The sequence below is a fragment of the Hippocampus comes genome, unplaced genomic scaffold (assembly GCF_001891065.2).
Source record: "Hippocampus comes isolate QL1 unplaced genomic scaffold, H_comes_QL1_v1.1 scaffold101, whole genome shotgun sequence".
Classification (NCBI taxonomy): domain Eukaryota; kingdom Metazoa; phylum Chordata; class Actinopteri; order Syngnathiformes; family Syngnathidae; genus Hippocampus; species Hippocampus comes.
Genome location: NW_017805451.1, coordinates 143,809 through 161,469, shown reverse-complemented (window position 1 = coordinate 161,469; position 17,661 = coordinate 143,809). Strand labels below are relative to the sequence as shown.

The 17,661-nt window shown below is 41.5% G+C and overlaps 1 protein-coding gene across 3 annotated transcripts in view; it reads right to left on the bottom strand.

The window, feature by feature from the left end:
* plppr1 (phospholipid phosphatase related 1) overlaps positions 1–17,661 on the bottom strand; it is a 42,991-nt gene that overhangs the window by 12,680 nt on the left and 12,650 nt on the right. For all 3 annotated transcript variants that reach the window (XM_019874083.1, XM_019874082.1, XM_019874084.1), the window contains exons 2-3: positions 9,522–9,632; positions 1,746–1,934 (exon numbers count right to left, since the gene is read on the bottom strand). In XM_019874083.1, coding sequence (XP_019729642.1) covers positions 1,746–1,934; positions 9,522–9,581 — 249 coding nt within the window. In that variant the 5' untranslated portion in view covers positions 9,582–9,632. The remainder of the gene's footprint in view (positions 1–1,745; positions 1,935–9,521; positions 9,633–17,661) is intronic.

Sequence of the window (17,661 nt, the reverse complement as noted above, 5' to 3'; positions counted from 1 at the left end):
TGTGTGTAGCTTGCAGAGGAGGGAAACAAAGTGGCGGTAAATATGACAACACATTCTCGATTCGAGCAATTTGCGCCTTCACAACAAGCATGGTCACCTCGGCTTTCTGACAGGTCATAGTTACGTTCATTTCTAATTATAGTGGCGTCGTTATTGCACTATGATGTCAGGACAGCTCAGTAAATATTTTTACCTGTATATTGTATGTGTCAAAGGTTTAAAATAAGGTTTAGATTCAATTGGTAACTGCTACCACAACATAACACATTTATTTCAGATCAAGATCTGTTTAATTTTATGTGCAGAATGATTAGAAAGCATCTTTTTTTAAATTGTCGTACCCTGGTATAGAAACAGAACCCGTATTGTTGTACAGTACAGGTCAAGTATATATATAAAATTATTACACCGGTTGAGAAACACCAGTGTGCTCTTAGTGGGTTCTCATACTTAGGACACGGAGATGTTTGCCAGTTGGCCCATTTCTGGAGAAGAGAATTTTTGTATCTCAAAGATGCCTACGGCCATACTAGCCCAAGAATGCCTAATCTCGTTTCGGCAGGTTGCCAGGTCAGGAGTTGGGTGGGAGGGCGCCTGGAATCTCTGTTGCTGTTGTGTGGAGCAGACCAAGGTTTTATATGCTCTCAGCTGACAGCAGAGGGCACCGTTTCATCCACCGTCCGCCCACTTTCAGATAAAAAATAACACATATTGATTTTATTTCTCTTTGTGTGCTTTAGTTGAGGGGACCCCAGAAAGTCTTATTCAAAGAAAGCTATTATAGCAGTCGTCTAATCGATACTAACTTTCGATTAGATTATTTTTTATTCAGTCCCAAGATTTTCCTCAATATCTGTTCCTAGGTTGGTTGAAAATAGTAGAAGTAGAAAAATGTGATTAATCGTGATTAATTACAGATAATCGTGCCATAATTAGTTAAAAAATGTTAATCACTTGACAACACTGATAAATATACACGATTACAAGTGCATTCCAGTATATATTAATGATGGAGTCAAGTCAAATTATGTATCAAAATTGCACAAAATGTATAAAGGCAGTTAAATAAGTAAAACGTACCCTCCCACTGACGAAAGTATAAAGCCCACAGTGGTCATTGAAATATCTTGAAACTGTCAAAAGTTATAATGAATATAAATCAGGCTTTTATTTATTCATGATCCAGTAGAAATGTTGAAAAAAAGATGCTAGCCTGGACAGAAAAAAAAACACTTTAAAATTACTATGTTAGTACACAACCTTTGAAGGCAATCGCTGTCATCAAAAGATTTATGTAACCCCCGGTGAAACGTCTGCACCTGTTGACGACTTTGAGATTTCATTACAGCCAGCACACACGCAATACATCCAGTGCTGAATTTAGCGAAGCAGCCCCAGAACGTGAACAAACTTCCTCTTGTTCCAATGGAAGTGGAATATATATATATATTTTTTTTTACACTTTTCTTGTATCTGTAAATACTGAGCTGATGTGATTAGCCAAAAAGCTCGGCTTGTGTCTCAATCTGTCCAAAGGATATTCACCGAGAAGCTTTTGCGGTCCACCAAAATTCATTTTGCTCAATTCCAGTCTTGTCACGTTCAAGATATTTCAATGACCGTTTTGAGTTTTTTCTCCTGAGATACGCCACAGCACACCTGCAACCTTGATGATGAAAAGCACTATAGAAAAGAGTAGTTAGCACTGAGCAAAAAGTTTTCGGCAATGAAGCACTTTTACTCACAATAGCGGTTGGAGCGGCGGCCACCACGCAGTACAAGATGAGTGGGGGTACAAAGCTAGCCTCCTCCGTCCCGGGGTACGGCTTCATTAATTCGGCGTCGTTGCAGAAGAAGCCTTGCACGTGCACGCTGAAAAGATCTGTGCACTCCATGTAGTAGGCCAGCAACACCGTGCCAGACATGATAACAAGCTGGAAGAAGAACATGTTGGAGTGAGCTGACGATGACCTAAGAATCTGTCATAATTGCCATTTCCAAAGTTGATTCCCCTAAAACTGGATGCAACCCTTTCGTCTCCTCGGCTGTGCTTGTCTAGCAAGCTTTGAACACCAAAACGCGCTCATAAACAGTCTCTCTCACTCTCTCTCCTTCTCTCTCCTCCTCCTGCACCCCCTCATCCTTTTCATCCCTCCAACAAGAAGCTTTTGTCTTTGCTCTTTTTACCCCACTCTTTCCAGAATCAGCTGCAGGCGTGTTTGCTTCTTTTTATAAAGTATGGTATATTTAGTCTTGGGATGACGAACCGAGGCTCGAATGCAAAATGATAAGGCGTATCGAAGCGTTTTGGAAGTGGCTCTGTGAATAGCTTCCACATTTGTATTATTCACCGCTAATGCGCCAAAATTGCAGGCAACCTCCTGGCAATCTGTTGCGGGTTGTATATAGCAAACGAGTGTGACGAGTTCACGTTAGCGCGCAAAGGATTTGGTCAAAATAGAAGGTCCCAATCATATAAATCCACGTAGCGTGAGAACACTTGATTTATGAAACCTAATAGTAACACGTTGAATTGCATGTCGCTGTTTAATGTTTTATTTGGTGGGGGAGGCGGCAGTGTGAGTGACAACACATATGGAAAATTAATGAAATCATTTAATCCATACTTTGACTGTCCATCGACCCATTTAAAAGATACAACATATCTTGTCTTCAAATACAAAGTTACTGGAGGACACCGTTTGTTCTATTTTACAAGCTAAATCTCTGCAATATCGATTGTTAACACTCATGTCGCTGTTTAATGTTTTATTTGGTGGGGGAGGGGGCAGTGTGAGTGTCAGACAACACATAAGGAAAATTAATGAAATCATTAAATCCATACTTTGACTGTCCATCGACCGTTTTAATAGATACAACATATGTTGTCTTCAAATACAAAGTTACTGGAGGATACCGTTTGTTCTAGTTTACAAGCTAAATCTCTGCAATACCGATTGTTAACACGAGGTGTCACTAAATGACTTCTGAAGGCTCACTTCAGCTTCAACAAGAGTACAAATCAAATTGCGTTTGAATGGAGTGGGGCTTTATTTTACAGTGATTTATCCACTTGCTTTTCATGCTCTTGTAAATGATACTGGACGCCATAATTCAGCAAAACACGGAAGAAAGTATTTCATTTGATCCATACGTACTTAAATATTAAACCAAGTCTTCACTTGAGATAAATTGTGCAGAGCACGAGCTACTGTTTTTGTTTGTTTTTGGGGTTTTTTGTCCCAAGTGTGTTTTGACTTAAAAATACATTATATTAGGTCAGTGCACTTTCCAAATTATTACTGCATCTACAATGGAAAATGAACAACCTCTCAAGGATTTTTAATCTCGTTAATATTTTCTGTTTCATCCATGAGGATTTATATCATGTTGTGTGAACCAGACTGGACTAAATAACCAGCAGGGTGCAGACTGAGAAAACAAGGAAGCATGATACTTTGGCATCTATACTCCTCCTCCAGATGGCCATGTTGATACAGTGTGTGTGTGTGTGTGTGTGTGTGTGTGTGTGTGTGTGTGTGTGTGTGTGTGTGTGTGTGTGTGTGCGCGCGTCTCGGGGAGGCAGTTATTTAATTCCCTCTGCCATTGTAACCACTTTGTGGTATCCATCCAGTCATCCATTTTTTTCTACTTTTTGGCTCTGCGATTAACTGAAATCATGTAAGTGCATCTGCCAACAGATGTATCATTTCGATACAATGTCATGTTTACTCAGGAAATGCCTAAAACCATCTTAGAATTCATATTCGCGCCACTCAGGCATGTTTGTATCATTTGCGTGATTGCATTTCCTCTCGACCTTCCATCAAATTATGTATGCAAATAGATGACAACATTCCCAAGGCATGACTGCAACATACATTATATCGTTTCATCATCATCTCCATTTGCTGCAGTGTTTCCTCTTCGTAGGGTCATGATGAGATGTATTTGGTTGGGATATCTAACCTGCACAAGTTACCGGAGTGTAGACAATCTAATTTGCATGTTTTTAGCCAGTGGGAGGAAGCTGCAGCGAACCAACGCAAATAACACACTAACTGCACTCATATGAACCTGAATGCACAAGACGTCAAATAAACGCATGAGAAAAATGGACCAACTCGGCGGTGCAATCCTCCACATGCAGGAAATGTATGCGGTTGACTCAAAGTCATGTGGGCTCACGTGGCTTATTAATGTGACACCTTTCTACCTGGACAAAGGGTCCCTTTCTGTGAAATGTGTCGGCTCCATCAGATGTGCTTCTTTGCTGCCAGCGTCGTGTCTCCTCAACTGTGAGAAAGGGCAGACTGATGACACCGGCGCTCATAAAAAGAAGCTATGAAGTTACTGCAGCAAGCCATTATACCGAGTGACTTTGAAGGGCAAACCGACAGGGTACATTGGCCTCGTCGTTTGTGTTTGTGTTTGTTAGCAGGATTAAAACGGATTCATGCATTTTTTTTTTCCCCACCTCATTCCAAAACAGTCCGGAGGTGTTGTAGCCTAACGTCGTCTTGCTTATCCTCATTAGTGGCCCGGTTAAGGCGGAACCAATCCCCACTGACCTCGGCAAATGGTTTTGGGTAGTACGTCTTGGACTGGCCACTAAACAATCGGGCGCGTATCAGGAAACAAATCATTCACAGTCACATTCAAAACCGATGGGCAATTTCGACTTGAGAGTCCTCAATTAACCTCGTGTCTTTGGAGCATGTACGAAGCAGCTGTGAAAAGCCACGCAAGCGCGGGCACAACACGCAAGAAGAGTCCCTAGGAGGGGACTGAGGTGTGCCTGCTGATTCGAGGATTGTCAAATGCAATCAGCACGCTTAATGCATGACCTGCTTTTGAACAAACAGAAAGAAATTACGGAGTCGGTCCTCAGTTTTCTACCAAATTCGAATGTGACATCACCACACCGAGAGGGAAGTTCGGCATCCATCTTATTCTCATTCGGATTTGGATGCCTCTTTCGTCCTACATTATTTTTCAACAAAAAGGTAAATGGCAAAAAGCGCCAACAAACTTGCTCTTGAGGCTCAAGAAAAGAAGGATGTGACAAATTGGCTATAAGCTGTCAACACTGCATCTGGCGCAAAACTTCACAGGCCAGCTGCTCCACTCTGGATATGTGACAATAATAAAAAAAAAAAATCATAATAAAATAAAAAAAAAGACCCATGTGTTCCTGACAGGCAATTTCAGGGCGCAAGATTACAGCAGATCAGCAGCAACATCCATTCATTCATCTATTCACCCACGTATGTGTGGTACTGCTCTGCTTCTTGTATTTCATCCACGCTCTGCCCGCTGGGTTGTCTCAATCTTTTCAATCTTCCGAGGTCTCATATTTTGATTATCTTGGAGCAGCTGAAGCGCCAAATCAACTTCTGCTTGTCGCATAATTTTACATCCTGTCAGACCTCGACCAGTTGTCATTGCAATAACAACAACAATAATTATAACGATCATAAAGTCCAAGCTATCAAGGAATATTGTTCGATATTTAAGGAAGTATGCTATTGACGTTGAACAATAGTCTGTCGGCAAATGATTGAATTGATAGCTGATGTAGAAATGGTGAAATCAATTGTTGATCGTTGTCACCACTCCACGTGACAGGTATTTGTCCACGTGCCACATATACACACGGGATCACGTCGGAACTGCTGCCTCCATGACATCTTGAAAGAAAAATGTCTGATTTATTTATTATTCAGTACAATGAACAGCCGCTAGGTTTTAAAACTAGCATTTTTTTTTTACGTGATTTTACACTCTAGTATAAAGTGGACCGCAACTATTCGCAGTGGATTGGGACCAGGCCAGCCTGTGAATAGCAAAAATCCACACACAGACAAATCCTATCATTGTGGAAGGCGGTCTCCAAGTACCGAATTCATAACAATGACGCCCTGGCCAACTTTAAATGATCTGCCCGTGGAGGTCTGCATGCAGTTCCTGATAGACGCACTTTGCACGCTTTGACTTCCTGCATGGGTGCAAGCAAATCAGTTTCTGGTGGCAAATCTAGTTGCCTGTTTTCACACCCACAACGGCGCAAAATGACTTTTTCCTTTTTTAATTTTTTTTAATGGCACCGACCTGCTTGCATAATAAGAATACCAAAAATGTTAGCGTTGCCTAACCCTGCGCAGATTTACACCACACCTTGTGCTAGATTTGCACTGGCCATAGAAACAGAGCCCATAAAGTTTAATTCTATTTTGTTACCAACTTCAAATGGGAGTGATTAATAAACAGCTTCAAACAATCACGCTTAGCTTTATCTGGACAACTGTGCAGGAGTCGTCCTTTTGTTCCTGCAAGAACAGACACTCAATAAATTTCATAATTTTAAATGTGTTTGTAAATGTAGAATTATTTCTCTGTCTATCGCAGATTCTGGAATGTACGCCCAATGAAAAACGTGAGCTCACTGACAACAATCGTTCTTGCTCCTTTGGGATATTTTGAGAAAATCTGATCACATGCATGTTAATTACAGACACGGGAGCTGTTTTGACTGGTGGAAATGTGTGAAATATATGACATCCTTCAAGACTCGTGAGAGGCCTGAGCGGTATGTGTGTTTTACAAGCACTCTGCTGTTGAGCATTTGGATTTATTTCAGCCTTAACACAGAATAATTTGAAGCTTTTGGCAGGCTTGACCACCTACGCTACATTACTCCGCGGATGTTGTCATCAACACAATTAACAGTCACTTACCGACCCCTCTTTTGTCGTCTAATAGTCTACAATGAGTCTAATTGCACAGCGTTGATTAGCAATGTACAAATGACCGCACAAACCGCACACCGAGTTCAAGCCAAGACACCCGAAAGAGGCACGATGTACAATGAAGTCAAGCTGTGAAACAGACAACACAATGACAATTTATAGAGGCAACAGCGCTTATCATGCATCTGTGTTCACTTTGAATGCCAACGGAGCAATGTCACACATTGGTTTGACTCAATCTGTCTGCATTGTGACCGTCAGCAATAGGATTCAAACGACGGCACCGCTGGAGTCTCAGCATAAGCTACTGTGTGATTCCTCTCTTCGTGATCAAATGCAGCACAGTTGAGTTTCGATATCTATGTTTCGATGTCTTGCTCGACGATGCTTTTCCGGTTGAGTACTGATCAGTTCATGATGGATCGACATGGCAGTTGTGTTCCAGAGCTAATCATTGGAATTATTCATTCATTCATTCATTGTCCGAACCGCTTGATCCTCACTAGGGTCACGGGGGGTGCTGGAGCCTATCCCAGCTGTCTTCGGGCAGTAGGCGGGGGACACCCTGAATCGGTTGTCAGCCAATCGCAGGGCACACAGAGACGAAAAACCATTCTTGCTCACACTCACACCGAGGGGCAATTTAAGAGTGTTCAATCAGCCGACCATGCATGATTTTGGAATGTGGGAGGAAACCGGAGTCCCCGGAGAAAACCCACGCAGGCCCGGGGAGAACATGCAAACTCCACACAGTGAGGCCGGAGCTGGAATTGAACCCGGTACCTCTGCACTGTGAAGTCGACGTGCTAACCACTGGACTGCCGGGCCGCCAGCACATTTTCAATCGCATCAAATATAAGATTTTCATCCTTGGGTTAATTTGAACAGAGCAATATCGCAGGAAGGTGATTATAGTTAGATTACACGACATACAGTATAATGTGATATGAACCCTTTGAGGGACAGTTTATCATGTTATCAGGTTAGAGCAGGGGTGTCAAACTCATATTTTGTCACGGGCCATATTGTAGTTATGGTTTCCCTTGGTGAGCCGTTATGAATTTTCGGAGACCATATTAGTGTTTAATCACCTCCCCATATTACATACACAGCGCACAACAAATTGATGGATTACTAGTTTTAAAATGAGAAGTCAAGAATAATGTGGATTACATATGACAATTTGAAATTTTGTTTCGGACTTTAGCAAGCATCATTGAACTTGACATGCTTGATTTGCTTTCGCGGGCCACATAAAATGATGTGGCGGGCCAGATCTGGCCCCCGGGGCCTTGACTTTGACACCTGTGGGTTAGAGAGTGTATGAAAGGGTTATATATATTTTCAAGGTCAAAATGACCCACAGAGAATGAATAAAGTACAATTTATGAGGGAGAAAAACAAAACAAAAAAAAAAACCTCATGAACTCCCCACTTTGTTTCTTTGGTAGACCAAAAATGTTCAAGGGTCAACGTGACTCATTGCAAAATAGTCCAAATAATATATCACAGACAAGACACAGACAGCTGGGGAGTTGGGCGTGACCCTTCACCTGCGCACCTGTCTCTCGTCATGCAATCAAGCACCTATGTATTTAAGGACTGCCACAATCAAGCCTCCTTGTCAGATTGTTGCTCTTGATCTCCCAAATGCCGTTTTCTAGACTCCTATCTCTTGTTTATCGTTGTTTTTCTTGTCATAGCTTTGGTTTTTGTGTACGTGTTTATCCTGTCGGAGTGTCACGTTTCTTTTGGTTTTCTCGCTTGTGTAATTGAAGTCTTTTCATTCCGTTGAGCGTGGATAGTCTGACCTCGCCTTTTGCTAGCGCTTTTTATTCCATGTTTAGTTTTTCCTGGTTTTTGTCGCCAGCGATTTATGTTGTTTACTTTGTTGGTATCTCGCTTTCCTGTAAATACATTTTTTTTGTGTTTACGTCATTTACCTGAGTCTGCGCTTGTGGGATCCCACTTCCCACTGGTCTGTGTTCAGGCCGTATCAATATCATAATCAGTTACCAGGATGTTCTCACAACAATTTTGTAAGATGTGGAAATGTCATTCGCAGAAAAGAGACAAACACAAATTATGACAATTCTATGCATGTTTAAGTGTGAACATGCTGTGCAAAAATGAAGTCTTGCTTGCAAAATAGTCACAGAATGACATACACATTTTTGGGGTCATATTTTGCGTTTTCATGTTATTCAGGTCCTTTGGTTGTTGTCCGGCGGGTGCGAAAAGAGATTCAGAAGTGTCATGTGATTCTTACATAACAAGTGCAAAGGCTGCCCTGAATACAAGGTGGAGCTCTGCGAATTTAAAATACACACGAGATGCGTAGGGATGACTGTCCGAAACTTAGAGGTCAGTCGAGGAGAATGCATGAGGTTAAATAGTGATCGCGCAGTCATATCACACCAAATTATGGAGGCTTTCTCTTGGGGAAAGGAGAATGTAACTACTATTTGGTGGTGGGGGCTGGAGAGAGAAGCAGAGAGTGTTGTGGGAGCCTTGAGACATCCCTCTGATTTCCGAGCCTCCGCTACAAGGTAATTAAATATAGACGATGGCACACGCATTCTGTTTTCCACTCATCCTGACACTTCATGCTCCACTTAGCCGTTTAAAATTTACCGGACAAGGTCATTTTGCGAGTGGTTAAATAATTCTCCCATACGCATGCATCTCCTGAGTCTAGATTAGAATTCCTTCACATTCAGTGTGTAGCTTTTCATGCTCTGTGTACATGTCGTGCTTCTTGCAAATTATCACCTCTACAAAGATGAAACACGGAATGATGGAGTAGCTTCGTAGGATGTGGTTGGATGCCATCTTGTCTCCCCCTCAGGAGCCCTCTCCTCTCAGGATTCACAACACCTCACCCTGTAAAAGACATCACATGTCACTGCGACGCTTGTTGAAAAGTCAGACGTTGCCCAGGAGGTAAATTTTATTCGGAGTAGTTGCTTAGGTTGGAGTAGTGTAGAAAATCGGCTTCGAGCCCACAGTACCCTCACTTGTTCTATCTCTCTCTTGCGTTTTGAGTTACACTCCTGTCCCTCGTAAAGCAAGTCCAGTGTATGATAGAAAAAGGACATGAAGAAGAATTAAGAGTGAAGAATGTAAAGAAAATAGAGCAGGTAGAAATTTCGTAATGAGTTATTTATACAGGCATTTGTTGAAAACATTACAACCCAGAAACGTAAGATTGGTTCCAAAAGGCCAAAAAGAGAAAAGAAGAGGCGGTGATGAAGGCGGTGATGAAGCCGGTGACGATGACACGGGATGACACGACAATTAACCTGGTGTGGGAACTTATTCGAAAAAAAAAAAAATTATACACATATATATACATATATATGTGTGTGTGTGCGTGTATCAACAGTCAAACAACTGAAGTACCCACACTTTTTTGTGTGTATGAACCACCAGCTCGATTATCGTGTCATCTCGTCTGTGTGTGTATTTGTGTATATTTAAAAAAAAAAAAAGATTTTTGATGTGAAATGAAAGGACAACCAATTAGAAAGCTATCTGGAGCTGACACTGTCGCTGGACGGACATTAGCAAGTGGTTGTATTGAGTGTTTCTTTGAATGAGTTTCAAATCATTCGTCACAATAAAAATGACAAGAAGTGTTCTCAGTCACGTCGGTGACCTTGAAACCATCATAAAAGGCCGACCCAAACATCTGTGCGCTAACATTTGAGCTGCTTCTCCTCTGTCTCAGTGGCACAAAAGAACAAACAGAGCAGCTCAAATGTCCTTTCAACTGAATTAATTTCCTTCTGGGGACTCTCAAGAGCTTCCCGGACAGCTGCAAGATGTCGTCTTGCAATCGTGCTTTAGTTGACCCAAGGTCATCAACTTGGACCACCTCTCACTAGAATGAACACCCCCACCCTAAAAAGAAGAATTCAACTGAGTGAGCTGGAGGTTTGACTTGAAATCTGTCGCAAAATGGCATTGTAAGGGCTCCAGATAGCCCAGAGCAATGTCCCATAGCAAAGTGTAACAGTATGTAGAAAAAAAGAAACAAAACACACCAATAAGAGCGGGACATATACTGAAAAGTGTCATCCCAGCATTGTTTCATTTAAATCCTGCAGCCAAAGACATTATGTAATCACTCTTGGATGCTTGTCAGAGAGTTATATATTTTTTTTCTTGGTATGAGCTTCTTTTTGGAGCTTGAGGTTTGTTGTTAGCCTACTTAGAAAGGAAAGCAAGAGGGAAGCGTTCCTAATTCTGCTTTTCCTAACTTCATGTTTTATTTTTCTTGACAGCGGCTTTCTGCCGAGAATCACTTAAAAATGACTTCTTGCCACTAATAACGGAACAAAAATTGTACAAGAGCCTTTTTTGTGTTGTTGAACACCATTTTGGTCGCAGTTCGACAAACAATAGCGAACCGCAACCCCCCCCCACCCCATCCCATTGAGTCATTAGATGCAGGCGAGACAGTGATGATGATGAGGCTTAATCAGTCCCTAAATGCTTGTCCCATCTCATTGCAACACTAAATCCAACAACGTCACGATGACACTGGATGGCGGCAACCTGACCGTCGCTCTCACATCCGTCCCGATGCTTCACTCAGTGAGACAAAGCATCGAGGATACAAAACGTCTGCTGATGTCAGCGTCGCCGACACCCGCAACTACAAAACATCTGGCCAGGTCACACACACTACAGTAATTGTCACACCTGGACAAATGGCGTGGCAGATTATTAGATTTTGTCATTTCAGTTGCAAGGTGGCTGGCAATGCAGAGCTTGTTCACGGATCAAGAGCGCTTCAGCTGTGACCTTTTTCTCCCAGTTCACTAAAACAGCAAGCATTGGCCCCAAATGACACGTCAATTGAATTGCACTCCGCAAATTCTTCGAAAATGCTGCTGCTAGACGTTCGCTCGATCTGTCTCTGCGCATTTCAACAGTGTAATCGGCCTCTTGTGGCTCACTGTCTCTTAATATTATGGCAGGTACAGTAGCAATATGAGTAGGAGTGCCTCTCGTGCTTTGGGAAAACTCTGCTCCTCCTACTTCAGATGCAACCAAATGCTTTAGTTACTCATTTGAATGTATGAATAAAAATATGTATTAATATATTAATGTCCTCCGTCAAAATGACTTCACAGTTGGAAAACAAGCAGCATTTTTCGTCGTTTTTTTTTCTTAGTATGTACATCCAAAAATGTAATATTTACATATTTTCCGCACTATAAGGTGCACCTAAAAGCATTCCACTTTCTTAAAAGCCATTTTTTCTTAGTATGTACATCCAAAAATGTAATATTACCATATTTTCCACACGATAAGGCACACCTAAAAGCATTCCACTTTCTTAAAAGCCGACAGAGCGCCTTATCATCCAATGCGCCTTATATATGGATCAATATTCTGAATTCGTGGACGCAGTATTTAAAATGTTCTGTAAAACGCTTTGTTACAGCTGCAGCGGTTGTGAAGGCTCTATATAAATGAAGCTGTCTTGTATTGTATTCTATTATATTCCCTTTAGCATAGCTCCATCTAGTGGATGCATAACGCACCCGCAACCACTATTGTAGCTTCTATTCTATGCACCTTATAATGCGATGCGCCCTATATATGAAAACAGTTTTAAAATAGGCCATTCATAAAAGGTGCGCCTTATACTCCAAAACACCTTATACTGCGGAAAATACGGTAATCTGAAATCTCCTTTGAACGTATCTAATTAATTTCTAAATCCACAGATCATAAGACAAAAAAAAACTTATACTTGAAAGAACAAAACAAAAGCATGTCACCTATGCTTCTAATATGCCTTGCCATTCTCAACTTTCAGAAGCTGTTTAGTATTTTGGCCAAATAATCTTAATTTGCCCTGTTCAATCTTTTAAATCAAACTAAAGACAAAACCAAAAAAAGATGCTTAGCATGCACAGGACATACAATGAGTGACTTCACAACCAATCAGAGGCACTGCTACTCTTTCACCCCCTGATGCGTCAACATTCGCTGAAAAGCCAGCAAATGACAACAGTCACACTCGAAGAGAAACCCAGCTCACAGAGAAATGAGTAACATGTGCTGAGCGAATTAAAGGGATAGCAAATAATATCAAGATTTCACTTTCGCTGAATATAGAAGTTGGTTGCACATAAACCCTCTTATCTAACATTCAAATTGTGGCAAGTGGAATCGCCGAGTAGTTGACTTAAGACGCCACTTGACACAGTGGCCGATGAGCGAAAAAGTTCAAGTCAAAATGCCAATTTAACAGTTGAACAGTATGCTTTGACTGGAGGGTGTGTGACAAATTAGTTCAATCAGAGAATTTGTGGTGAGGGTCCACTAACCATGAGTGAGCTCACACTAACTTCAATAATAGCTTCAAAACGAGAGCAGCCTCCGGGCTCTGATCAAGTCACAAACGTGGCACAGTCACACTTCACCGTAGTGAGTATTGACATATTTCTTCTACCCTTCAACTAACCTTCGAGACATCATGAGGCTTAAAACCAAGAGCCCTTTTTTTCTTTAAACCGTCGGGGCTGAAAGGTGATCAGACAGTCGTCCCGGAGGCGAGTTCATCAAACCGGGGAGCCTACAGGCGCTGTCACGATTCATCAGCTTTGTCCTGCGCGCTCAGCCAAGCTGCAACGACTTTGTCAAAACGTCGCTTAGCTCCTTGTGAAAGTGGGCCCGGACTGGCTGTAAAAAAACCAGTGTGTGGAAATGTCGCATTCAACAGCTCCTTATCTCTGAAATCTTAAATCTTCTGGATATGAAGATAAACTGCCACAATGACGGAGCTTCCTGCTGTTTCTTTTTTTTCTTCTTCTTCTTTCTCCCTCTTTTTTTAAGGAGACATTCTGCATTTATTTCACGATTTAAAAAAGGTCCCCAGGTGGCTAAATGACATCTCTGTGACTCTGCCACGCTTCCGCCAGCATACCTCAGTGATCAGCAATTATATCACTCTTAATTCACTATTTCTTGTGGTGCTCAAGTAGCTTGTCTGAGAGGGTGGCCCTGCCTCATACGAGTGATCCAGCCTCACATGTTGCTGGGCCGATGCTAAGTACACCATCCGTAACCATGACGACTGAGTAAAGGTAGTTGGACATTCCATTCCAACTAACTGCAAAGCCAACGCCGGCCCCATAAAGACAGAGTGGAGGCTATTTTCCCTCACGGAGGCAGCACTTCATTACCAAACGTTTTTTTTTTTTTTTTTTATTGAATGATTTCAAGGTGATGTCATCATATTGGTTGCTTGATTCAAATTCCTTCACATTCAGTGTGTCGATTTTCTTGATGAAGTCTTTTGTTCAGCTCTCCGTGCACCTGTTGACTGCGATGTGTTTGATCTCTCCCCCCGAAAATACATTCTGTGTAAAGCCACCCATAGCTAAATTAACAAAAAAACATTTTGGGCTGTTTAAAAATAAGAAAAGCTTTTTGTGACAAAGGAAGTGTATTCTGTAGGCTATACATTCAATGTGAGATAATTATATAGGAGAGAAATGTCCACAAGTCTTTTTCCGTTTCTCATTTGCACTTCACACGTTCTTGTACAGACAGAACTGTCCCATGGCTGCCTCTCCTGCCAATGGAGCATCTTTGATGCTATAAATAGTATCTTCATTCCTCCCCTGTGCTTCTCTGATTCATGTTTGTGTATTTCTCACACCATGAGGCCAAAAAAAAAAAGTTTGCTTCCTTACATACCTTCTTAAAGGGAAAGTCAATCCCCAAATGTTCTTTACAATAGCTTGCACTGCACTGTGCAACAAACAACAAGCACAATGGCACAGAAGCCCTCATTCATTCGACCGTGAGTGTTAATTTGTGCGAGCGAGAAAGACACGACTGCAAAGTGCTTTGAATTCCATGTAAGGAGACATGAATGTAGCACATGAAAAATACATGACAACACCGAGTCTAGGGGTGGGGGGCGGCAGCAAAACGGATGGGAATAATATCGCGCACAATCGCAGGTAAGAAATGAGGAAAAATTTGATTTAGGTGACAAATCTAGACGTGACGGATATAAACATTTAACATTCAAAATGAGGATCAAATATGGCTGCTATATTGTGTTGTATTCAGACGATCGAATTTTGTGGCATGAGCAGTCAAATAAATCAGAAAGGTGCTCGTCCTGCATATCCCCAAATTATTACTGGTGAACAGCTGCAGATAGGTTTGCATAATGTATGAATCAAATCAAAATAGGAGGGTGGGGGGATGCGTTCCCTCAAGCACTCAAAGTCCATTTATTTATGTCTTTCCTCAGAGCCGGCAGATTATTTACAATCTGCCCTGGAACTCCTATCAAGAAGTTCAATCAAACTCTCAGCTACTTGTCAGCTCATCAACAACACAACAGCGGCTGCAACCGCATGCCTGGAAGAGATAAAGACTTATATCCTTTCCAATAGACGCACTTTATTAACCCCTGAAGGTGGCTAAAGAGACTTCTTTTTTTTTTTATGAACTACTTTCATGTGAAAAAAAGAGAGACATAAGATGCAACTTTCCCTCATTGTGCTGTTCTCTATCAGTTGACCAACAGTTCAGTTGTTGTTTCACGAACAGATGGCAGTCGTCACGTTGTTGGATATTCGACAATGCTTTTACATCTAATGAACACGTTGTTATATAAATAAGTGGGTAGAGTCCCATGGGTTTGAGGAAAAGAAAAAAAAAAGGTGCTATCCATTCAAGAGACCCAGAAATTGTCAACACAAAATTAGCTATGGCGCATTCACATTCATTTGAACCAACACATGTGATGCTAGTTTTCCTCCTTTCCTCAAAAAAAAATGACACATGCGAATAGCCATTTCAAACGTCATAAAATAATATATCTATTAGTTTAGTCATATTGGAAAAAGAATTGTGACAATGCTTGAGTCTTACTGCTTTAAATTTATAGAAGGCCCTCTTACGTTCTCCCTCAACTGAGCTGAGCTGAGCTCTTGTGAGTTGAGTTGACCTCACTGAGGTCCCACAAGATATCCTGCCATCATTTTTTTTTTTATTTTAGAATAAGCACTGAAAAAAAATTGCAAAAAGCAAAACACACAGAATGAATGATCACTCACCAAGTTGAGAAAGAGACATTTGACCTTGGCATATTCTATTGCTACACTTTGCTGTGGGTTGTTAAAAACGTGCATTTAATTCTCATTTTTATTTCTCGTGCATTCATTCTCGGGTTGTGGCAGATGTCACAATAGCCATCAAAGTCGTTGTATTCAATAACATTGTGACTATTGTAAAGCTTAGATTTTATCAGGATTCCAATCCACCAAATGATTCACAGAACATCAAATCAATCAAGCCAAAACATGTCTGGGAAACCAACGAGACAATTCCTAATTTGTTCTTCTTCCTTTCATTCTTACATATATGTACACACACACACACACACACACACACACACACACACACACACACACAATAAGTAGTAGTGTGGGCAGGACATTGTCATTCCCCACAAGCAGTTATTATCTTATCTTCGGGTCTATCAATCCAGCCGGGGATCGCTGACAGATCTATTACCCAATCAGGAAAACTCTACTGCCCAAATCGTACTGCCCACCCCCACACGAGAGGTAATCAAATACCTGCCATCACTAAATCAGTCGTGTGTGTGTGTGTGTGTGTGTGTGGTGTGTGTGTGTGTGTGTGTGTGTGTGTGTGTGTGTGTGTGTGTGTGTGTGTGTGTGTGTAATGTAATGCGTGTTTGTGATCAATAACCAGACTCTGTGAGGTCAAAAGTCACTCCTTCCTGCAGTCTCAATACACTGTGTGTGTGTGTGTGTGTGTGTGTGTGTGTGTGTGTGTGTGTGTGTGTGTGTGTGTGTGTGTGTGTGTGGTGTTTTCAGGGACACACAATCTATTATACTGAGTAACACAAAGCACTATTTTCCTCGTGAGTTTTTTTGATTGTTCATCTAGTGCATTCTAATATACAAGCCAGGGGTGGATATCATGCATACAGTTGGCACGTACAATGTACACCATGCATTTTATATAACTGATAGCAAAGTATTGGGCCAGGCCAGGCGTGAATCTCGTGACCCAAGTGAGCAGGTGATGCCAGAGCTCATTCGAAGCCATCATGAAATGACTTCTTTAAAATCGTCTTGCATCCATCCAGTATCATAACCGCTCTAAGAGCAAACATTCACAGGGTGTTAACATTTTCCTTGGTCCTAAAATAATAGGCATAATAATGGAGATGATTTGCTGGTAACTGCGTGCAGCTCAAATGGAAGGTACAATAGACAGTCTAGTCAGTGGATGGCAAGCAAGAGAGATTTTGTGGTCCATATATTTATGCATCACTGTCAAAAAGTAACACGTAGCTTAAAGGAAAGTAGCATTTGCTATTTTTACAGCTTGCAAAGTGACAACATACGTGCACTTCTGTTGTATTTTTACAAAGAAATTCATTTTTAAGAGGAGATGTCAATTACTCGGATTCACTGTAGTCCAACCCCCTCCAAAATCTACAACTTTCAGAGATTCTTCCACATACCATGAGTGCCACACTGACACTTAAATGTGTATTTTTTTTCTTTTCAGTGTTGTGCTAATACTCATTCGTTATGAGCAACTTTGTACGTCCGCTAAAAAGGAAAGTAAATGCAATGCTAAAATAGACATTTGCATCACGGCTGCAAAAACAGAAGGCGCACAAATCTGAAAATACCATCAAGATCTCAGCAGCTGTTAAATGAAGAGGAGCACAAATGCAACGCGCTTCTCGCTGAGAAGCCGCAAGAGAGGGTGATGCCCTGAATTAATTCCAAGGTTACAGCTCATGGATTCATCTTAAGAGGCGTGAGATTTCAGCCTCTGAGTGATCCGAGAGGCATCAACAGCGCCTCGAGTCCACAATGAGGCG